This window comes from Bombina bombina, chromosome 7, assembly GCF_027579735.1.
Source record: "Bombina bombina isolate aBomBom1 chromosome 7, aBomBom1.pri, whole genome shotgun sequence".
NCBI classification, from domain to species: Eukaryota; Metazoa; Chordata; class Amphibia; order Anura; family Bombinatoridae; genus Bombina; species Bombina bombina.
The window spans coordinates 207569852-207594948 of record NC_069505.1 but is presented as its reverse complement, the minus strand read 5'-3'; the positions used below and the strand labels follow the sequence as shown (position 1 = coordinate 207594948).

The 25097-nt window shown below is 38.8% G+C and overlaps 1 protein-coding gene across 1 annotated transcript in view; it reads right to left on the bottom strand.

The window, feature by feature from the left end:
- IRAG1 (inositol 1,4,5-triphosphate receptor associated 1) overlaps positions 1–25097 on the bottom strand; it is a 306114-nt gene that overhangs the window by 251939 nt on the left and 29078 nt on the right. The window contains exons 2-3 of the mRNA XM_053720588.1: positions 21289–21395; positions 21038–21114 (exon numbers count right to left, since the gene is read on the bottom strand). Coding sequence (XP_053576563.1) covers positions 21038–21114; positions 21289–21395 — 184 coding nt within the window. The remainder of the gene's footprint in view (positions 1–21037; positions 21115–21288; positions 21396–25097) is intronic.

Below are 25097 nucleotides of genomic sequence, written 5' to 3'. Positions count from 1 at the left end.
AGAGACAGGGGAGAGAGAGAGAGTGACACAGAGAGAGATACTTAAAATGAGAAAGGGGAGGGAGGGAGAGAGAGAGAGAGAGATAGGGGAGATAGAGAGAGAGTGACACAGAGAGAGACACAGAGAGAGAGACAGAGACAGGGGTGAGAGAGAGACACACAAGGGGGGGGAGAGAGATAGACACGGGGGGAGCAAGAGAGACACAGAGTGGGAGACAGTGAGAGAGACACAGGGGGGAGAGAAAGAGAGACACGGGGGGGAGAGAAAGAGACACAGGGGGAGAGAGAGAGACACAGGGGGTGGAGAGAGAGACACAGGGGGGTGGGGAGAGAGATACACAGGGGATGGAGAGAGAGAGAGACACGGGGGGAGAGAAAGCCACAGGGGGAGAGAGAAAGACACAGGGGGAGAGAGAGAGACACGGGGGGAGATAAAGACACAGGGGGAGAAAGAGAGAAAGACACGGGGGAGAGAGAGACAGGGGGAGAGAGAGAGACACACAAAGGGGAGAGAGAGAGACAGGGGGAGAGAGAGAGACATGGGGGAGAGAGAGACACAGGGGGGAGAAAGAGACACAGGGGGGAGAAAGGAAGAGAGACACAAGGGGGGATAGAGAGAGACACAGGGGAGAAAGAGACAGAGAGAGACAGGGGAGAGAGAGAGAGTGACACAGAGAGAGACACAGAGAGATAGAGACAGAGAGAGACACACAGGGTGGGAGAGAGAGACACACAAGGGGGGGAGAGACACACGTGGGGGAGAGAGACACAAAGAGGGGGGAGAGAGACACAAAGAGGGGGGGGAGAGAGACACAAAGAGGAGGGGAGAGAGAGATAGACACAGGGGGGGAGAGAGATAGACACAGGGGGGGAGAGAGCATGAGAGACACAGAGGGGGAGAGAGAGAGACAGGGGGAGAGAAAGAGAGACACGGGGGGAGAGAGACACAGTGGGGCAAAGAGAGAGACACAGGGGGTGGAGAGAGAGAGACACAAGGGGACAGAGAGAGGCACAGGGGGGGAAGAGAGAGACACAGGGGAAAGAGAGAGAGACACAGGGGGAGAGAGAGAGACACAGGGGGGGAGAGAGAGACATAAGGGGGGGAGAGAGAGACACAGGGGGGGGAGAGAGAAAGATGCTGGGGTGGGGGAGAGAGACACAGGGGGGGAGAGAGAGACACGGGGGGAGAGAGACACAGGGGGGAAGAGAGCGATAGAGACACAGAGTGGGAGACAGCAAGAGAGACACAGGGGGGAAAGAAAGAGAGACACGGGGGGAGAGAGAGAGACACAGGGGTGTGGAGAGAGAGAGACAGGGGGTGGAGAGAGAGACACAGGGGGTGGAGAGAGAGAGACACGGGGGAGAGAAAGACACAGGGGGAGAGAGAGAGAAAGACACGAGGGTTAGAGAGAGAGACAGGGGGGAGAGAGAGAGAGACACAAGGGGAAGAGAGAGAGAGACACATGGGAGAAAGGAAGAGAGACACAGGGGGGATAGATAGAGACACAGGGGAGAGAGAGACAGAGAGAGACAGGGGAGAGAGAGAGAGTGACACAGAGAGAGACACAGAGAGAGAGAAAGACACAGGGGGAGAGAGAGACACACAAGGGGGAGAGAGAGAGAGAGAGACAGGGTGGTAGAGAGACACACAGGGGGGGAGATACACAGGGGGGAAAGAGAGATAGACACGGGGGGAGAGAGCGATAGAGACACAGAGTGGGAGACAGCGAGAGAGACACAGGGGGAGCGAAAGAGAGACACAGGGGGGAAAGAGAGAGACACAGGGGGTGAAGAGAGAGACATGGGGGGAGAGAAAGACACAGGGAGAGAGAGAGAGAAAGACATGGGGGGGAGAGAGAGACAGGGGGGAGAGAGAGAGACACAATGGGAAGAGAGAGAGACGGGGGAGAGAGAGAGACACAAGGGGGAGAAAGGAAGAGAGACACAGGGGGGGATAGATAGAGACACAGGGGAGAGAGAGACAGAGAGAGACAGGGGAGAGAGAGAGTGACACAGAGAAAGACACTTAAAATGAGAAAGGGGAGGGAGGGAGGGAGAGAGAGAGAGAGACAGGGGAGAAAGAGAGAGAGTGACACAGAGAGAGACACAGAGAGAAAGACAGAGACAGGGGGAGAGAGAGAGACACACAAGGGGGGAGAGAGAGAGACACAGGGGGGGAAAGAGACACACTGGGGGGAGAGAGACACAGGGGGTAAAGAGAGATAGACACAGGGGGGGAGAGAGCAAGAAAGACACAGAATTGGGAGACAGCGAGAGAGACACAGGGGGGAGAGAAAGAGAGACACAGGGGGGAGAGAGAGAGAGACACAGGGGGGTGGAGAGAGAGACACAGGGGGGTGGGGAGAGAGATACACAGGGGGTGGAGAGAGAGAGACACGGGGGAGAGAGACACAGGGGAGAGAGAGACACAAAGACGAGGGGAGAGAGAGAACCAGGGGGGAGAGAGATAGACACGGGGGGGGAGAGCATGAGAGACTAAGAGGGGGAGAGAGAGAGAGACGGGGGGAGAGAAAGAGATACACAGGGGGAGAGAGACACGGGGGGAGAGAGACACAGGGGGTGGAGAGAGAGAGACACAAGGGGACAGAGAGAGACATGGGGGGGAGAGAGAGACACGGGGGAGAGAGAGAGACAGGGGAGAGAGAGACACAGGGGGGAGATAGAGACACAAGGGGGGAGAGAGAGACACAGGGGGGGAGAGAGAGAGACACAGGGGGGAGAGAGAAAGATGCTGGGGGGGAGAGAGACACAGGGGAGAAGAGAGAGGGAGAGAGACACAGGGGAGGGAGGGAGAGAGACACAGGGGAGGGAGGGAGAGAGACACAGGGGAGGGAGAGAGATACATGGGGAGATACAGGGCGGGAGAGAGAGACACAAAGGGGGGAGAGACACGGGGGGAAGAGAGAGAGAGACACACACGGGGAGAGAGAGAGACACGGGGGAGAGAGAGACACGGGCGGGGGAGAGAGAGCGAGAGACACAGAGGAGGGGGGGAGAGAGACACAGAAGAGGGGGGGAGAGAGAGACAGTACTGTCAGTGTCACCATGGCTAGCAAAGCTAAGTTGTGTCTGAGTGAGCACAGTACCTGCCCTCCTCCCTGCTCTGCACATGCACATGAGGTTGCCTGCCTGGCCATAATGCCGTGATCCATCCCTCCAGACTGACAGTACTTACTACTAGGCTAAGGCAAGTGAACTGCATTACACAGAAAGCTCCTTTCCCGTTCAGCAGGAAATTACAGTTTTAAATCAGCGTTGCCGGCTGCAGGTTTTACCATGGCAATGCTTTGATTTAAAACTGTAAGGAGTAGGAGACAGGCACAGGCAGATGAAGGAGGGGTGGGCGAGTGCGGGGGGGGGAATTGAAAAAATATTGTTGTAATGAAGCTGGGGCCCCCCTGATGTGGGACCTCCCGGGGGGCTGGTTGCGACTGCTGCATCACCAGTAGTTCCGCCCCTGAATATGTGTAGATATACATATAAATACAAATATATATGCATATAAGCATATAGATATATATTTAAATCTGCTGCCCATCACTGCGTGACTTACCCCTTTCACTGCGCTAGGTTCTCATGCTGTGTCTCATGGCACAATTGGGTGCGCTATTGGATGCACTGTTATTACGAGTGGAGCTCAAATATCCCTCAAAAACAAAATGTATGCTTACCTGATAAATTTTTTCTTTCCGGATATGGAGTCCACGATGTCATTCAATTACTAGTGGGAATATCACTCCTGGCCAGCAGGAGGAGACAAAGTGTCACTCCCCTACCCATAATCCCCAGTCATTCGACCAAAGGGAAATGGAAAAGGTGCAGCGGTGCCTGAGGTTTAGTAAAAAATAACTGTCTTAATAAAGGGTGGGGTCGTGGACTCTCCATATCTGGAAAGAAAGAAATGTATCAGGTAAGCATAAATTTTGTTTTCTTTCCTAAGATATGGAGAGTCCACAACGTCATTCAATTACTAGTGGGAACCAATACCCAAGCTAGAGGACACATAATGAACAGGGAGGGAGAAAAAGACAGGCAGACCTAAACAGAATGCACCATCGCTTGAAGAACCTGTCTCCCAAAAGAGGCCTCGGCCGAGGCAAAAGTATCAAATTTGGTAAATTTGGAAAACATATGCAGAGAGGACCAAGTTGCAGCCTTGCAAATCTGTTCCATAGAACATTTTTGAAAGCCCAAAAAGAGTAGACAACCCTAGTGGAATGAGCTGTAGCAGTCTCATAAGCAAAATGAATCATGCTTCTCAACCAGAGGGAAAAAGAAGTAGAAGTAGCCTTCTGACCCTTACACTTTCCTGAGAAACAAACAGGGCAGAAGACTGGCGAAAATCCTTAGTCGTCTGTAGGTAGAATTTTAGAGCATGATTTTAGAGCATGCACAACATCTGAATTGTGCAACAGACGTTCTTTATGAGAAGAAGGATTGGGACAGAGAGAAGGAACAACAATTTCCTGATTAATATGTCTATCCGAAACTACTAGCCTGTGCCTGTAGCATGGTCTCAAGGCTCAGAAACTAAGCGTTCAATCTCCAAGCAGTCAGCTTCAGAGAAACGGGATTTGGATGGAGGAAGAAGTCTTCCATCCGATGAAGTCATCATCCAGGCGGCGCTGAAGAAGTCTTCCATCCGGGCGATGTCATCTTCCAAGCGGCGCTGAAGAAGTCTTCCATCCGGGCGATGTCATCTTCCAAGCGGGGTCTTCAATCTTCTTCAGGATCCATCTTCATCCCGCCGACGTGAAACATTCTTCTTCCGCGACGGACTAACGACGAATGAAGGCTCCTTTAAGGGACGTCATCCAAGATGGCGTCCCTTCAATTCCGATTGGCTGATAGGATTATATCAGCCAATCGGAGTTAAGGTAGGAAAAATCTGATTGGCTGATTGAATCAGCCAATCAGATTGAAGATCAATCCGATTGGCTGATCCAATCAGCCAATCAGATTGAGCTTGCATTCTATTGGCTGTTCCGATCAGCCAACAGAATGCAAGCTCAATCTGATTGGCTGATTCAATCAGCCAATTAGATTTTTCATACCTTAATTCCGATTGGCTGATAGAATCTTGGATGACGTCCCTTAAAGGAGCCTTCATTCGTTGTTAGTCCATCGGGGAAGAAGGATGTTCCGCGTTGGCGGGATGAAGATGGATCCTGAAGAAGAAGATTGAAGACCCCCCTTGGAAGATGACATCGCCCGGATGGAAGACTTCTTCAGCACCGCTTGGAAGATGACATCGCCCGGATGGAAGACTTCTTCAGTGCCGCCTGGATGATGACTTCATCGGATGGAAGACTTCTTCAGCGCCCCTTGGAGGATCACTTTTGCCGCTCCGGATCTCCTCTTCGGTTCCATCGGTGGGTCGGCTGGCTGAAGACAACTCAAGGTAGGATGATCTTCAGGGGGGTAGTGTTAGGTTTATTTAAGGGGGGTTTGGGTTAGATTAGGGGTATGTGGGTGGTGGGTTTTAATGTTGGGGGGGTTGTATTTTTCTTTTACAGGCAAAAGAGCAGTTTTCTTTGGGGCATGCACCGCAAAAGGCCCTTTTAAGGGCTGGTAAGGTAAAAGAGCTTTGAACTTTTTTAATTTAGAATAGGGTAGGGCATTTTTTTATTTTGGGGGGCTTTGTTATTTTATTAGGGGGCTTAGATTAGGTGTAAGTAGCTTAAAATTGTTGTAATATTTTTTAAATGTTTGTAATTTATTTTTTTTATTTTTTGTAACTTATTTTTTTTTATTTTTTGTACTTTAGTTAGTTTATGTAATTGTATTTAATTGTAGTTATTTGTAGGTAATTTTTTTAATTAATTTAATGATAGTGTAGTGTTAGGTTTAATTGTAACTTAGGTTAGGATTTATTTTACAGGTAATTTTGTATTTCTTTTAGCTAGGTAGCTATTAAATAGTTAATAACTATTTAATAACTATTCTAACTAGCTAAAATAAATACAAAGTTACCTGTAAAATAAATATAAATCCTAAAATAGCTACAATGTAATTATTAATTACATTGTAGCTATCTTAGGGTTTATTTTACAGGTAAGTATTTAGTTTTAAATAGGAATAATTTATTTAATGATAGTGTAGTGTTAGGTGTAATTGTAACTTAGGTTAGTTTTTATTTTACAGGTAAATGTCTCTTTATTTTAACTAGGTAGCTATTAAATAGTTAATAACTATTTAATAGCTATTGTACCTAGTTAAAATAAATCGAAATTTGCCTGTAAAATAAAAATAAATCCTAAGATAGCTACAATATAATTATAATTTATATTGTAGCTATATTAGGGTTTATTTTAAAGGTAAGTATTTAGTTTTAAATAGGATTAATTTAGTTAATAATATAAATATTATTTAGATTTATTTAATTAATATTTAAGTTAGGGGGGTGTTAGGGTTAGTGTTAGACTTAGGTTTAGGGGTTAATAATTTTATTACAGTGGCGGCGGTGTAGGGGGGGCAGGATAGGGGTTAATAAATTTATTATAGCTGGCGACGGTGTAGGGGGGGCAGGATAGGGGTTAATAAGTTTAATATAGGTTGCGGCGAGGTCCGGGAGCGGCGGTTTAGGGGTTAAACTATTTATTTAGTTGCAGCGAGGTCCGGGATCAGCAGGATAGGGGTTAATAACTTTATTATAGAGGGCGGCGGTATAGGGGGGGCAGGATAGGGGTTACTAGGTATAATGTAGGTGGCGGCGGTGTCCAGGAGCGGCGGTTTAGGAGTTAATACATTTATAAGAGTTGCGGCAGGGTCTAGGAGCGGCGGTTTAGGGGTTAATAACTTTATTTAGTTGCGGGGGGCTCCGGGGGCGCCGGTATAGGGGGTAGAACAGTGTAGTTTAGTGTGAGTGCTTAGTGACAGGCTAGCAATAAAGCTGTAAAAAAGCCGAAGAGCAGCGAGATCGGATGAGTGATAACTCTCACAATCCGCTGCTCATCGCCCCGTACTTGGTGCGCGGCTTTTTGACAGCTTTTTTGATAACTTAGGCGAAATTTTGCAGGTCCACGGCGGCGATGTGAGGCGAGCTTAGGCGGGCGTATTGGGCCGGCGAAGGCAGGTAAAGTAGACGCGTTGATAACTACCCCTCACAGAGTCTTGGTCCATGTCCAAAATACTAAATAAAAGTTCCCCAAATTGCATAATTTTTTTTTGAAAATACACTGTCACTTTAAGAATTTTTAATACCACAGCTTAAGGTGCCTTACCGTAACACTTATACACAATTTGGCTGCCAGAAGTCTCTAAAACGATCATATCATAGATCGACACTGAAGAGACTGAAATTCAATGACGGCACTCCGCTCCATGAATATCCGACAGCAGAGAGAAGTCAAATGACCGGCAGAGAGAGGAAACTACACAGCAAGTAAAAGGCACGCGTTTCCCTCTGCCTACAACCCTGGAGCTTAATTTACACAAATGCTCAAACAGTCTGTCAGTTAGCCTGTTCTAGCTAAGCAAGCAAAGAAAACCAACTGCCAAATTTTAAGTTTATACATAAACCCTGTATAAAACATAAGCCACACACATAATAATAAAGTATATCAAAAAAATTAGCCCAAAGAGGAAAAACGTCCCAATAAAGGGAAGATTAACCCCTAGGGGCCGATTTATCAAGATCCGTATGCCTCTTGGTTTCAGTGAACCTTCAGGTCTAAAGACCGCTGCTCCATAACTTGTCTGCCTGCTCTGAGGCCGCGGACAGAAATCAACCCGATTGACATCCCCTGCTAGCGGCCGATTGGCTGCGAATCTGCAGGGGGCGGCTTTTGTCCAGCAGTTCACAAGAACTGCTGGTGCAATGATCGATGTGCAGCGGACATGATACGCTGCATTGTATCATGTCCGCTCACACTATGTTAAATATACCCCCTAGTCACATAATACATAATGTGCCTGCCCACTGCCAAAGAAAATGCTGTATAAAGGATTTTAAAAATATCACCATCTACTGCATATGACATATTCTTCTGAAGTGCAAGTCTCCAAGACCTAGAAGACAAAAGCACTTTCCTGCTGTCTAGCTGTCCAGCAGGAAGAAAGCTCACAAGGCATAAAAGGACACATACTCCTTACAAAGACCTGTAGAAAAAGAAAGAAGAGAGTAACCAACTCTGGCTTTCTGTACCATGGGCAGCAATGTTTTAGGAAACAAAGCAAGGACTACTTCACAACCAGAGGCGTAACTAGAAACCACAGGGCACAGGTGCAAGAATCTAAGAAGGCCCCCCCCCACCACCCCTCCCCCCTCCAATAAAAGGTGAATTTAATACATATTTTTTTAAAAAAAAATTACATTTAACACAGAAAAAAATGTGAATCAGATTGCATGTCTGCAAAAGGAGGTACCCTGTGCCCACAGTCTGTGAGATGGTCTGACCCCCTATTACTGTATATTTATAATGACACTATTTAACCCCCCAGTACTGTATATAGTAAGTTAGTGACACAGTCTGTAATCTGCCGGTGAGATGGCTGGCCTGACCCTACCCGCCCAGTACTTTATAAAGTGACCACAGTAGTCAGGGACATGGTCCAGCCCCCCCCGTACTGTATATAGTGGTACTGTATAGTGACACTGTTTACCCCCTGCCCCCCCCCCATGCTGTAGTAACAAGGTCTGTAATTTGCTGGTTCCACAAACATACACAAACACACATACATGCATAAATACACACACAGTCCCATACATACATACACACACCATACACACACACATAAACACCAATGGGTAAAACAGAAACACTAACCCCTGTAGTCATGTCACACTCGCATGATATCAGTGCAGGCAGTGGTAGGTTAATGTATTTTTATTTTTTCTTTTAAGCTGGGCCCCCACCCTCAGGGGCCCAGTCGCACCTGCAACCTCTGCACCCCCCTCTGTAGTTTCGCCCCTGCTCACAACTTCCTAACTGCTTAAAAGCCACCACTATTCTACTGAAGAGATTGATGGGGACTCAGCTAAACCCAAATCCTTGCTTGCAGGGAAAATGAATTAATTTCTTTAGACACCAAATTTCACCTCCTCCATTTACAGAGGCAAAGAGAATGACTGGGGATTATGGGTAGGAAAGTGACACTTATAGGGCCATAATACCCAAATGTTTAAACACTTGAAAGTGATGCAGCATAGCTGTAAAAAGCTGATTAGAAAATATCACCTGAACATCTCTATGTAAAAAAGAAAGATATTTTACCTCAAAAGTTCCTCAGTAGCCACCTCCCATTGTAAAGGACTTCTAAGCAGCATTTTAGTGTGTTTGTCCTGGGACATCTGAAGGGACTAGCATCGTGCACTCTCATATTATTTCACCAATCAGGTAAAGGAAGCTTACTATGAAATCTCATGAGAGTTAAGTCAAACCTCATGAGATCACAGTAAGAGTTCATGACCTCAGCACTGCTGATGCTGATTGGCTGCTGTTCATTTCTTCATTTTTTTTAATTTTTTTACCTGCAGCTGGGAGCAGCTGAGTATAACTTTTTACACAGAACTTACTCTGCTGAGCTGAGGAAATTGTGAGGTAAAATATCTTCCTTTTTTACATAGAGATGCTCAGGTGATATTTTCCTGTCAGCTTTTTACAGTTATACTGCATCAGTTTCAAGTGATTTAGCATATGAGTATTATGTCCCTTTAACAGATTTGCTGTGGTGCTCTTTGCTTCCTCCTGCTGACCAGGAGTGATATTCCCACTAGTAATTGACAGACGTTGTGGACTCTCCATATCTTAGGAAAGAAAGAGAAATTTTGCACTCGTAATCTGGCCCATAATGTTTGAATGCAGGTGCATGATCATATGTAATGTACATATGCTCTGTGCACAGTAAAAGCTATCACTAAACAGTCATGTTTTGCAAATAAATGTAAATTCATGTGCATGTATTGCGTTGTATGTCCCTTTAATGTACAGGCTATTATATTTAGTTATATAAGAAGCACAAGTTACACATATGAAAGTTATCAGTACACATAGGGGTCTGTTGTGAAGTTTCACAGGGGTCAAAGTAGCACAAAAGTTGCTGATTTTTTACTTTATAGCTGTGTGTCATAATCTGTACATGGCTTGTCTCCCATATGATTTAAATGGTGCTCATATAAGTATATTTTAGGTATTTACAAATTAGTGAAGTCAAAATTAAATTGGTTCAGATTGTGCAATTTTAAACAATTCTCCAATTTACTTCTATTATCAAATTTGATTTGTTCTCTGGTTTAAAAGCATACCTAGGTAGTCTCAGGAATAAGCCGAAAATACTTCCGGGCATCACTGGCAAAGGGGCACAAGCAGCCGAGGAGTCATTGTAGGTAAAAAATATAACTTTTATTCGGGACACAGCTTAATGTGAAGGTCAATTTTCATGTGAAAGTGCCTGGGTTTTTTAAAAAAAATATTAAAAACAAGGGCACTTTCATTCATGAAAATTGACATTTCAGCCGTTTTTTAAAAATATACTTACCTTTTTCTTCTTGAAGCCGCTCCAGTGCTTCACCAGCTCGTCGCAAGCCTCTTCAAGCAATGACGAATCCGGCATCCTCCAATCACGGCTTCCCCCCCGGGGTAATCATTTCCAACGCCGTGATTGGAGGAAGCCGGTTTCGTCATTGCTTGGTAAGTAAACCAGGAAGAAGCAGGCGGGGCATCGTTTCAGAACGGCGATCCGGCATTTCAGAAGAACAAGGTAAGTATTTTTAAAATATGGTGCTATGTCAATTTTCATGAATGAAAGTGCCCCTGTTTTTAATAGTTTTTTTAAAAAACGGGCACTTTCACATGAAAATTGACCTTCACTTTAAAAACAGGAATAACAATGCACTACTGGGAGCTGGCTACTGATAGGTGGATACACACATGACATATGCCACTTCTCATTGGCTCACCAGATGTGTTTAGTTAGCTCCCAGTAGTGCATTGCTGCTCCTGAGCCTTCCTATCTTGGTATAAACAAAGGATGCTAAGAGAAAGAAGTAAATTTGATAGTAATAACTGATAAGTCCCTTAAATGTTCATGCTTTACTTGAACCATGAAAGTTTAATTTTGACTTAACCGTCCCTTTAAGGCTTTGTTGATACACAGTAGTCTTTCCTATACAGCTGTTATGATTATGAATTTACTTATGAAGAGGGCAGCTGAGGTAGTCTGAGTCATTCTGAGTTTTTAAGCTTCATACATCACCATATTTGCCCTATTACTGTGGCCGTGCAAGATATCCCTGTATCATTGGTGTAGCTGCCTTTCTGAATCTAGTTATTTTTCTTCAGTTTTTACCTAAATATCTTTTCCACACAGTTAAAATGCTACGTAATATCTGTGCTGTACATATTTACTTTTACATTTTTCTTTTCTGAATTATGAATATATACAGTTTAAACCTGCTGTGACGTTATAGAGACTAAAACCTTGTTCAGTAAACAATCTTAAGTGTTTTCTATCTTTACTGAACTTCATCCAAAACACTCACATAGCTAGACCTTTCAGGGGCCTGGGCTGAACAATTCTTTGCTTTTATGCTAGAATTTATTCTACCTGTCTATAGAATCTATCATCTATCTATCTATCTATCTATCTATCATCTATCTATCTATCATCTAATCTATCTCTTCTATCGATCTATCTATCTATCAATCTTATCTATCTTTTATCTGTCTGTCCATCTTTTTATCTGTCTGTATATCTCTTTATCAAAGTGGGGAGGAGATACCAGAGCGCTAACAGCTAATACCCAATATGAAGGGAAATAAATAACTATTGGACACCAAATAATTTTAAAGATTTTATTAAAATAAATATGGTAAATAATAAATTGGTTATTTGTGCTAGTAATGTAATGTATTGGTTTAGTAAATAAATAAAAGAGTACTACCTTTAGGTTTATTTAAATGAATCGGTATGTCTTGATGTGAGAATCAATAATCCACCTTTTTGGTTCAATAGATATCTATCTTATTCCAACTGTGTAGTTCCCTTTGGTGAGCTAAATAAATGTTAATGAACAATTCTTAAAGTGATCAAGAACACTTCTATTTTCTAAGAAAGCTATACTATACAATATTTGGTTGGCCAACCTTAAATTTTATGTTCTTACGGGCATAAAGAAAAATAAAAAAACATTTAAAAAGTGATGAATGTATGTAAACAACTTGTGCTTCTAAAAATTGTATTTTCTAAAAATTCCCTTGAAGGATTTCTCGGTCTTATAATAAAAAAGATTGCTTATGCATATAAAAAAGTAACTTTGTACTGCGCATTTGGTACAACAATAGCAACTTTGTGTTATGACCAAAGTGTTGGTAATATGCTTAGGAAGCAATATGTGTTAATGCGACCTGTCTTATTAAGGTTAGCAAAGTCCCAATGTATTTATGGTCCTAACAAGTGTACTTGTTTGCAGGGATAAAATTCTAACCTTTATCTTCTTTCATCTGGATCGCAACCCTTTGAGTGCTAAGCACTTTCCCACCTGGGTGATAAGATTTTTTAAGTTTTTTTTTATTTTTTTGAACATTTTTTTTTTAACTTTTTAAACTTTTTTCATACCCCAAGACTTACACTGTTGGAAAGGTTAGGCAATTACCTTTCCAATGGTGGGTCTTGGGGGTCTGTAGCTGCTTAGATGCATGAGATACAGGCTTCTAAGCAGCATGACCCCTGCTCCTATACTTAACATTGTTAAGTATAAATAAAGTTGCGCAGTGACATCATCACGTTATTGCGCATGACGTCACAGTGCAAAACTGGAAGCCCCGGCGATGCCTGTCACTCTACAGGCACGATCGCCGGGGTAGGAGCGGGTGGGAGCCCCCAGATCTTCCTCAAGGTGGGAGAGTGCTAGTGACAGCTCTGAGCCGTCATTAGCACCAGAGTGGGAAACTCTGTGACGGCTCAGAGCCGTCATTAGCACTCAAAGGGTTAAGTAAGCTGTAGATCCCTCTGATGGAAAACTGTGTGCAATCTTCAGACCCGTAATCTTGGTCCCTTTTCTTTTTTTCAAATCTCTATGGCAAGTGTTGACCTTTGTCGTCTCTGCATCCGTTTGCAGTCCGCAAGTAGGTTACTTGTGTTGCCGGTTCTGGAGCGTTTGCTTTCCTTCAGCATTTTCCTGCAGTGGTTAGTCCCGATTTCGCAACCTCTCCCAAGACTCGCTGTGATTGGATGTCTTGTGGGGCTAAGTTCCTCCTGCTTCGCTGTTCCGCTCTACGGCAATACTAAGTGAAATTTAAGTTTTCAAGTGAGGTTTCTACAACGCGTTTCAGCTGAGCAAATCGGCCTTTCTCAAGCATATCCTCTTTTCTGTTCTTTGTCTTTAAATAAGCTATCCTCTACCTTTATCTCGACATTGATTGGACAAAGTTGTCTGTGAATAAAGGTTCTATTTTTTTAAGTTTCTATTTTTTTGAAATTGTTACCCTTACCTTGCTTTTATGAGAATAAAATCATACAGTGAAAGAGGGGCTTTAGGTATCATTTATGGTTATTGTCCCTTATATACCTTCCAGATAATTACACAGGGAAAATATACTTAGTTTTATTGTCATATATCTTTGCTTAAGTATTTATATGATATATACAATATCTAGTTGGACGCTCTAGTTTTTTTGTTCCAATAAACTTAATTTTCTGGATGGGTATCATTAAGAGTTTATTTACACTTAATAAAAAGGTAATATATGTTACATTCTTTATGTCATTTTGTGAGTTTTGAATGATCGTCCATTTAAACCTCATATCGTATTCCGTATATATACTTCTTTAGATGAAGGTATAGATATTTATTTCCCACATATTGATATAGTTTAAAACTAAGGGAGAATGTATGCACCTAATTGGTTGATTTCTATGATAGAAGTTTTTTCCATATACAATGAAAAGTTTTTTTTTATGTTAATTTGTATACAGTGAAGATTTCTTATATATACAGTGAAAATTCTTTACTTTCTGCTCAATATTCCTATTTTATAAAATCTATTATCTATTTTAACCTTTATAACTCAAGACTTTAATTGGTCATCGATCTTTTTCCTTTGCTTAGAGGTAAATCTTCTCTATTAATATGTTTAAGAATTTAAAAAACAGTTTAAGCTGAAGTCAATATTTAATCCTTTAGGTCTTAGCGTTTGGATTTCAAATATCCATTGTGCCTCCTTTTTTAAAAGTGCTGTGGCCTGATTCCCACCTCTCTTATTTACTCTGACTTTTGATATTGCTGTATATCTAAAATATTTAAAGTTGCTGTTATTCCAGTTCTTGAAGTGTTTTGGAACTGGGAGATCTTTATTTCTGTCTGTATCTGAATTTTCTATTGAAAGTATGTGTTCTCTTATCCTTTCTCTGACAGTTCTTTCTGTCTCGCCCACATACTGTTTCCCACATTTTGTGCAGTTAATATGATAAATTACATTCATATCCATGCACCTAATGGTTTCTTTTATCTTATATTCTTTTTGTGTGCAATTGGATTTAAAGGTTTTGGTTTTGTTTGCATATTTGCAGGCTTTGCATGTTCCACATGGGTAAAAACCTTGTAGTTTATTTCCTTATACTCCTCTTGTAATATTAGTGTGGTTATGTTTTAATGTGGGTGCTCAGATACTTTTCAGGTTTTTTGCTTTTTTATATACAAATTTTGGATTTTTTGGAAGCGATTGTCCTAAGTGCGGATCTGATTTTAATATTTTACAATGTGCTTTTATTATTTTTTCAACTTTTTTTCCTATCTTCACTGAATTCTGTGATGAAAGGTAGGAAGATCTCCTGTTTTCTGTTTCATTTGTGATATTTTTCTTAGGTTTGTATTGTAAGACTTCTTTCCTATCTATTTTTTGTACTTTTTGTCTCTCTGTTTCAATATGTTCTTCTGGATAGCCTCTTTCTATGAATTTATTTTTGAGTGCTATAGATTGTATTTCATAATCTGTGTCTTTTTTACAATTTCTTTTCAATCTTAGAAATTGGCCCTTTGGAATATTGTGCTTCCACCTGTGAAGGTGGCAGCTGGTTTTGTGGATAAAGTTATTTATTTGCGTCCACTTCTTTAAAATATGTTTTTGTCATGAGCTCAATGTTTTCTACACATATTTCTAGATCAAGATAGTGGACTTTCTCTGTACTAATATCAGCTGTAAATCTTAAATTTAGTTGATTATTGTTCATATCCCCTATACATTTTTAAGATCCTCCATTGGACATTCCCAAATAAAGAACAGGTCGTCTATAAATCTTTTATAGATGATAAAAATTATTTTTGTATGGACTTTGATTTAGAAATTGTAATTCCCATAGTCCCATGAACAGATTTGCGTAGCTAGGGGCAGATTTAGTGCCCATAGCTGTACCACAAATCTGTTCATAGAAAGAGCCATCATACATGAAAAAATGATGGGTTAAAATGAATTCAATGCCTTCCAATATAAATTCCCTTTGTTCCTTTTTCATATTTGAATAATTTTTTTTAAGAAATATTTGATGGACTTCATACCATCATTATGTCCAATGCATGTATAAAGAGATTGTACATAATATGTTAAAAGTATGAATTCTTTCTTCCATTTAAATTTATCAATTAATATCAGTAAATTTGTGGAGTCCCTAAGATGAGACTCTAGATTATTAACATATTTTTGAAGGTATTTGTCAATGTAAGCTGACATATTAGCTGTTAGGGAATCTATGCCCGAAATGATAGGTCTTCCAGGGGGCTTCACGGTGGATTTATGAATTTTTGGTAAGGCATATAGTACTGGGATAATAGGATGGTCAGGAAGTAAATAGTGGTATTCTTTTTCATTGATGATTCCTATATTCATTGCTTGTGGTGTTTTAAGAATATCCTATAGATCACTGTCGGGTTGCAGCAAAGTCTTTTATAGGTGTTTTCATCATTTATAAGTTCGCTTATCATGTCTTTGTACATATTTTTGTCTAGAATTACAATTCCCCGTCCCTTGTCCGCTGGCTTTATAATTATATAATTATTTTGTTCTAGCTCTCTAATTAGTATATTTTGTTTTGATGTGATATTGTGTTTGATCTTATCACATTGTTTAAGGTTACTGGTATCTTCTAAGACTAGTTTTTTTAAATGTTTCGATATAAGTACCTTTTTCTTGTTTGGGATAGAAATTTGATTTTTTTCTTTAGTCCTGAATGTATAAAACCATCAGTTTCTTGATTAGTTGTAAATGTATTGGTAGTGCCTATACTGCAATTTCTTTCTGTAGGTGTTTTTAGAAAATATTTCTTGAGGGTTAGGTTCCTGATAAATTTGCTTGCATCTATGTATGTGTCAAATTTGTTTAATTTTCTCGTGTGTGCAAACGAAAGTCCTTTATTGAGTATTTCTATATGGGGTTTTTTTCTAATTTCAATTTACTTAAATTATAAATTCTGTTTTGCTTCATCTCATCCTTTTAACCTTCTGATTTTAAATGGGCATTCCCTCTACTCTTTCTCTGTAGTCCTCTCCCTCTAAAAATGATTCAAATATGAAAAAGGAACAAAGGGAATGCATATTGGATGGCATATAATTCATTTTAACCCATCATTTTTTCATGTATGATGGCTCTTTCTATGAACAGATTTGCGGTACAGCTATGGGCACTAAATTTGCCCCTAGCTACGCAAATCTGTTCATGGGACTATGGGAATTACAATTTCTAAATCAAAGTCCATACAAAATAATTTTATCATTTATAAAAGATTTATAGACAACCTGTTCTTTATTTGGGAAGGTCCAATGGAGGATCTTAAAAATGTATAGAGGATATGAACAATAATTAACTAAATTTAAGATTTACAGCTGATATTAGTACAGAGAAAGTCCACTATCTTGATCTAGAAATAAGTGTAGAAAACAATGAGCTCATGACAAAAACATACTTTAAAGGGACAGTCAACACCAGAATTTTTGTTGTTTTAAAAGATAGATAGTCCCTTTATTACCCATTCCCCAGTTTTGCATAACCAACACAGTTATAATAATACACTTTTTACCTCTGTGATTAACTTGTATCTAAACATCTTCTGACAGCCCCCTGATCACATGACATTTTATTTATTATCTATTGACTTTTATTTTAGCCAATTAGTGCAGTGTCTGCCACAATTCACGGGCGTGCTCACAATGTTATCTATAGGGTTTACTTGAACTAGCTCTCCCCTGCTGTGAAAAGCAAATACAAAAGCATGTGATTAGAGGCGGCCTTCAAGGGCTTAGAAATTATCATATGAGCCTTCCTAGGTCTAGCTTTCAACTAAGAATACCAAAAGAACAATGCAAAATTGGTGATAAAAGTAAATTGGAAAGTTGTTTAAAATGACATGCCCTATTAGAAACATGAAAGATTTTTTTGGACTTGACTGTCCCTTTAAAGAAGTGGACGCAAATAACTTTATCCACGAAACCAGCTGCCACTTTCACAGGTGGAAGCACAATATTCCAAAGGGCCAATTTCTAAGATTGAAAAGAAATTGTAAAAAAGACACAGATTATGAAATACAATCTATAGCACTCAAATTAAATTCATAGAAAGAGGCTATCCAGAAGAACATATTGAAACAGAGAGACAAAAAGTACAAAAAATAGATAGGAAAGAAGTCTTACAATAGAAACCTAAGAAAAATACCACAAATGAAACAGAAAAACAGGAGATCTTCCTACCTTTCATCACTGAATTCAGTGAAGATAGGAAAAAAGTAGAAAAAATAATAAAAGCACCTTGGAAAATCTTAAAATAAGATCCGCACTTAGGACAATCGCTTCCAAAAAATCCAAAATTTGTATATAAAAAAGCAAAAAACCTGAAAAGTATCTTAGCACCCACATTAAAACATAACCACACTAATATTACAAGAGGAGTATAAGGAAATAAACTACAAGGTTTTTACCCATGTGGAACATGCAAAGCCTGCAAATATGCAAACAAAACCAAAACCTTTAAATCCAATTACACACAAAAGAATATAAGATAAAAGAAACCATTAGGTGCATGGATATGAATGTAATTTATCATATTAACTGCACAAAATGTGGGAAACAGTATGTGGGCGAGACAGAAAGAACTGTCAGAGAAAGGATAAGAGAACACATACTTTCAATAGAAAATTCAGATACAGACAGAAATAAAGATCTCCCAGTTCCAAAACACTTCAAGAACTGGAATAACAGCAACTTTAAAGTGTCAGTAAACTTTAAAAATAATGTTATATAATTCTGTACATAGTGCAGAATTATATAACATTATATTAGCCAAACTTTATAAAACCTAATGTACCCTTTTAATTTTTAAAAAAAAACGCTGTTTTACAGACCCGCTCTCTGTACTCTGCTGAGCGGGTCTGTTATATTCACACAGCGCATCGGGCCAGCTATATAGTCACAGCCCGGCCCGACCCCGCCATAAGACTAAGTGCAGCTCGCTCAAGTACAGAGAGCGGGTCTGTAAAACAGCGTTTTTTTTAAAAATTAAAAGGGTACATTTGGTTTTATAAAGTTTGGCTAATATAATGTTATATAATTCTGCACTATGTGCAGAATTATATAACATTATTTTTAAAATTTACTGTCCCTTTAAATATTTTAGATATACAGCAATATCAAAAGTTAGAGTAAATAAGAGAGGTGGGAATCAGGCCACAACACTTTTGAAAAAGGAGGCACAATGGATATTTGAAATCCAAACGCTAAGACCAAAAGGATTAAATATTGACTTGCTCTTAAACTGTTTTTTAGAAACATATTAATAGAGAAGATTTACATCTAAACAAAGGAAAAAGATTGATGACCAATTAAAGTCTCGAGTTATAAAGGTTAAAATAGATGATAGATTTTATAAAATAGGAATATTGAGCAGAAAGTAAAGAATTTTCACTGTATATATAAGAAATCTTCACTGTATACAAATTAACATCAAAAAAACTTTTCATTGTATATGGAAAAAACTTCTATCATAGAAATCAACCAATTACGTACATAAATTCTCCCTTAGTTTTAAACTATATCAATATGTGGGAAATAAATATATATATATACCTTCATCTAAAGAAGTATATACAGTATACGTAATATGATATGAGGTTTAAATGGACGATCATTCAAAACTCACAAAATGACATTAAGAATGTAACATATATCACCTTTTTATTAAGTGTAAATAAACTCCTAATGATACCCATCCAGAAAATTAAGTTTATTGGAACAAAAAAACTAGAGCGTCCAACTAGATATTGTATATATCATATAAATACTTAAGCAAAGATATATGACAATAACACTAAGTATATTTTCCCTGTGTAATTATCTGGAAGGTATATAAGGGACAATAACCATAAATGATACCTAAAGCCCCTCTTTCACTGTATGATTTTATTCTCATAAAAGCAAGCTAAGGGTAACAATTTAAAAAAAATAGAACCTTAAAAAAATAGAGCCTTTATTCACAGACAACTTTGTCCAATCAATGTCGAGATACAGGTACATTATAGACTATTTAAAGGCAAAGAACAGCAAAGAGGATATGCTTGAGAAAGGCTGATTTGCTCAGCTGAAATGCGTTGCAGAATCATTACTTGAAAATTTAAATTTCACTTAGTATTGCTGTAGAGCGGAACAGCGAAAGCAACAGGAACTTACCCCCACAAGGCATCCTATCACAGCAAGTCTTGGGAGAGGGCGCAAAATCGGGACTAACCGATGCAGGAAAACTCTGAAGGAAAGCAAACGCTCCAGAACCGGCAACACAAGTAACCAACTTGCGGACTGCAAACGAATGCAAAGCCGACAAAGGACAACACTTGCCATAGAGATTTGAAAACAAGAAAAGGGACCAAGATTACGGGTCTGAAGATTGCACACAGTTTTCCACCAGAGGGATCTACAGCTTGCTTAAGATCCAGATGAAAGAAGATAAAGGTTAGAATTGTATCCCTGCAAACAAGTGCACTTGTTCAAACCATAGAGACATTGTGACTTTGCTAACCTTAATAAGACAGGTCGCATTAACACATATTGCTTTCTAACCATATTACCAACACTTTGGTCATAACACAAAGTTGCTATTGTTGTACCAAATGCGCAGTACAAAGTTACTTTTTTATATGCATAAGCAATCTTTTTTATTATAAGACCGAGAAATCCTTCAAGGGAATTTTTAGAAAATACAATTTTTAGAAGCACAAGTTGTTTACATACATTCATCACTTTTTAAATGTTTTTTTATATTTCTTTATGCCCGTAAGAACATAAAATTTAAGGTTGGCCAACCGAATATTGTATTGTATAGCTTTCTTAGAAAATAGAAGTGTTCTTGATCACTTTAAGAATTGTTCATTAACATTTATTTAGCTCACCAAAAGGGAACTACACAGTTGGAATAAGATAGATATCTATTGAACCAAAAAGGTGGATTATTGATTCTCACATCAAGACATATCGATTCATTTAAATAAACCTAAAGGTAGTACTCTTTTATTTATTTATTAAACCAATACATTACATTACTAGCACAAATAATCAATGTATTATTTACCATATTTATTTTAATAAAATCTTTAAAATTATTTGGTGTCCAATAGTTATTTATTTCCATTCATATTGGATATTAGCTGTTAGCGCTCTGGTATCTCCTCCCCACTTTGATAACGATTACCTTGGAAGCATAGAGGAAGCTTCCACAGATCAAAGAGCATATACCCACACAACGCAGAGTATATAGACCCACTAGAAACTGTCTATCTCTTTATCTGTCTGTCTTACCTAGGTAGCACTTGCTGATTGGTGGCTAAATGTAGCTACCAATCAGCAAGCATTATCCAGGGTTCTGAACCAGAAATGGGCCTACTCCTAAGCTTACATTTCTGCTTTTTTTAAATAAAGATACCAAGAGAACGAAGAAAAATTGATAATAGGAGTAAATTAGAAAGTTGCTTATAATTGCTGCTCTATATGGGTTTAGTGTCCCTTTAGTAACACTTCAGCTTCTAGTTTAAATAATATTTCTTACCAACTGAAGTCAGAGAGCTACTTGAAGATAATGATGGTCTTGAGGGTCGATTGGACCTCCCTGAAGGACTAAGTGATCTTAAAGAAAAGGAAAAGGAAATATTAAATGAAATGTAATATTTATTAAAACAAAGAATAACAGAATAGATCTTTCTATAAAATGACTTGTCCATAAAAAAACTGTAAAGCTGAATCTCACAGTCTCACATGTTAAACAAAACATATAATAATATCATTGCATTTAAGTCTTACCTAGTTTTTTCTAGAAAATGTTTCTGTGAGTTTTCATCTGGAGGATCTCCATATTCTGGTAGGATAATTGTCGGTAGAACACATGTTCTACTGCTTGTAGTTGTATCCTAAATAAACAAAATGTACAATGTATACAGCGGCTGCTGCTGCAATCACTTCATTTAAATAAATCTAACGACACAACAAGAAAGTCAAAACTAATTGTTCATGACTCAAACATAGCCTGCAAGTTTAAGAGACTTTTCACTTTTTTCTATTATCAAATGTACTTAGTATTCCTTATTTTTAAAGGGACAGTCTAGTCAAACATAAACGTTCATGATTTAGATAGGACATGTCATTTCAAACAACTTTCCAATTTCCTTTAATCATCAATTTTGCTTTATTCTCTTGTTATTCTTAGTAGAAAGTTAAACCTAGGTAAGCTCATAAGCTAATTTCTTATCTTTTGAAGGCTGCTTCTTATCTCAGGGCATTTTGACAGTTTTTCACAACTAGAGTTCATGTGTGCCATATAGATAACATTGTGCTCACGCTGGTGGAGTTACCTAGGAGTCAGCACTAATTGGATAAAATGCAAGTCTGTCAAAAGAACACATAAGGGGGCAGTCTGCAGAAGCTTAGATACAAGGTAATCACAGAGGTAAAAAGTATATTAATATAACTGTGTTAGTTATGCAAAATTGGGAAATATGTAATAAAGGGATTATCTATCTTTAAACAATAAAAATTCTGGTGTAGACTGTCCCTTTAACACTAAAGCTAATCATATGCTATTATTTAAAGCCAGGAAGTCTGGGAATCAACTCCAAAAGCGCCCCCTAAGATGACAAAATGAGGGATGATGACATGGGGCGAATTTATCAAACTCCCCATGGAGCTTGATGCCCCTTGTTTCTAAAGACCGCTGCTCCATAACTTGTCCGTCTGCTCTGAGGCCGCAGACAGAAATCAACCCAATCGAATACGATTGGGTTGATTGACACCCCCTGCTAGTGGCCGATTGGCCGCGAATCTGCAGGGGGCAGCATTGCACCAGCAGCTCACAAGAACTGCTGGTGCAATGACAAATGCAGAGAGCGTATGCTGTCGGCATTTATCGATGTGCGGCGGACATGATCCGCTACTTCGTATCATGTCCGCTCACACATTGATAAATATGCTCCTTTGTGTGGATTGTGCGTCCATTGGATACCCAAATGCATACAAAATGCTGAAGTTACAATATTGCAACCGCATTAACGTATTCTTCCATAGACTTCAATGGAGCGTGAAAAGTGGAGAGAAAAAAAACTAACACCCAAAAAGTCATGCAAACCTGATTGCATTTTCTCAAGTGCGCTAACCTGACATATAAAAATGAATATTTCACATTCCAATGTTCTTCACATAGAAGAATATGTTCTATTAATTCATAAATACACACATATATATATATATATATATATATATATATATATATATATATATATATACAGTATGTGTGTGTGTATTTATGAATTAATAGAACATATTCTTCTATGTGAAGAACATTGGAATGTGAAATATTCATATTTATATGTCAGGTTAGCGCACTTGAGAAAATGCAATCAGGTTTGCATGACTTTTTGGGTGTTAGTTTTTTTTCTCTCCACTTTTCACGCTCCATTGAAGTCTATGGAAGAATACGTTAATGCGGTTGCAATATTGTAACTTCAGCATTTTGTATGCGTTGGGTTAGCGCGCAAGCAAAAACATTTTAAATGTAATACGTGCAGTATCAAATGCACGCCAAAATCCGAAGTTGAGTGCATTGGATACTGCACATACCATCATATAGCTGGGATGTCAATAAGTGGGCACAGTGTGTGGCATATAGCTGGTATGTCAATAAGTGGGCACAGTGTGTAGGTCATATAAATGTAAATAATGGTATTTTGCTATAAAATATATCTATATCTATATCTATCTATATATATATATATATATATATATATATATATATATATATATATATATACATAATTATATATAGGTATAGATATATACAGATATATTTAGGAATATCTATTTGAAAAATACTTAAAACATATACCCCTATGTGAAGAACATTGGAATGTGAAATATTTTCAGTGCAAACACAGTTAAACTATTAAATATAAATAGCCTTAATATAATTTTACATGTTTTCAGCTACTTAACTGCAAAGGCTCCGATGACATAACAGCAACAAAATCCCACCCATATTTTGTTATTTTTAGCAACCTGCAGTGCTCCAAATAAATCAGCAGATCCCAAAAGCAGCTGTATAATTGTTTAAAGGGACACTAAAGTCAAAATGAAACTCTTATGATTCAATTAGGGCATGCAATTTGAAACAACTTTCCAATTCACAAACATTATCAAAATGTGCACAGTTTTTTTTATTTGCACCCTTCCTGAGGCCCCAGCTCATATTGAGCATGTGCAAGAATTCACAGTATTTATGTATATTCATGTTGTGATTGGCTGATGGCTGCCATATGATAGCTGTCAGGTTTTTATATGTTTGAAAATCTTTCAAAATAAAACATAAAGATAATTTACTTTGTACACAGATCTTTCGCAATAAAGTGATATAAAGCAACTAAATATGCCTAAAAAAAATCACTTTCAGATCCCTTTAAAGGGACAGTCTACAATGGATTTTTTATTGTTTTAAAAGATAGATAATCCCTTTATTACCCATTCCCTAGTTTTGCATATACCAAAGTATATTAATATACTTTTTACTTCTGTGATTACCTTGTATCTAAGCATCTTCTGACTGCCCCCTGATCACATGACTTTTTATTTATTATCTATTGACTTGCATTTAGTACTGTGTTGTGCTAAATCTTAAATAACTCCTCGGGCGTGAGCACAATGTTATCTATATGGGTCACGTGAACTAGCACTCCCCTGTTGTGAAAAGCAAATCAAAAAGCATGTGATTTTACTGTAGACTGTCCCTTTAACTATTTTATGACTGTGACACAGCATTAATGTGCTTTAGCCTGTAACAACCATGTGTTCATGAGTTACATTCTCACAAGCGCAGTGTTCACATGATATAATAAAAATATAATACTTGACCCTCAGCTTCCAGAAAACACATCCACTTAGCAGTTTTCAGCAGGAAACAAAACATTAGCACAAAGACCTATAGAGACGGGATACATGACTACTCATTCAGTGCTGACACTGTTCCTACCTTATAAAAGGAAGAGCTGCGGATGTTTTTAGCTAAGGGGAATACTGTGCGCAGAGCTCCAAAGACAATAAAACATTCCAAATGGAAAATGTGAAAGAAAGAAATCCAATCCCTTTAAATGAGCAAAAAGGTCACTAAAGGGACAGTAAAGTCATAATTAGACATTCATGATTTCGACAGAGCATACAATTTTAAACTAATTTCCAATTATCTTCTATTATTTAATTTGCTTCTTTCTCTTTGTATCCATTGCTGAAGGTTTATTTAGGATAGTTCAGGGGCAGCAAAGAACCTAGGTTCTAACTGCTGATTGGTGGCTGCATATATATACCGATTGTCATAGGCTCACCCATGTGCTCAGGTCGAAACCAGTAGTGCATTGTTGCTCCTTCAACAAATGATACCAAGAGAATTAAGCAAATTTAATAATAGAAGTAAACTGAAAAGTTGTTTAAAATTGTATGTTCTACCTAAATCATGAAAGAAAAAATTGGGTTTCATGTCCCTTTAACTTCACCTCCTCTCTGAATTTATAAACTAACTCAATTATTGCCAGAGATTGCTGCAAAAATAATGCTTTTTTTCAGATTTACTGTTA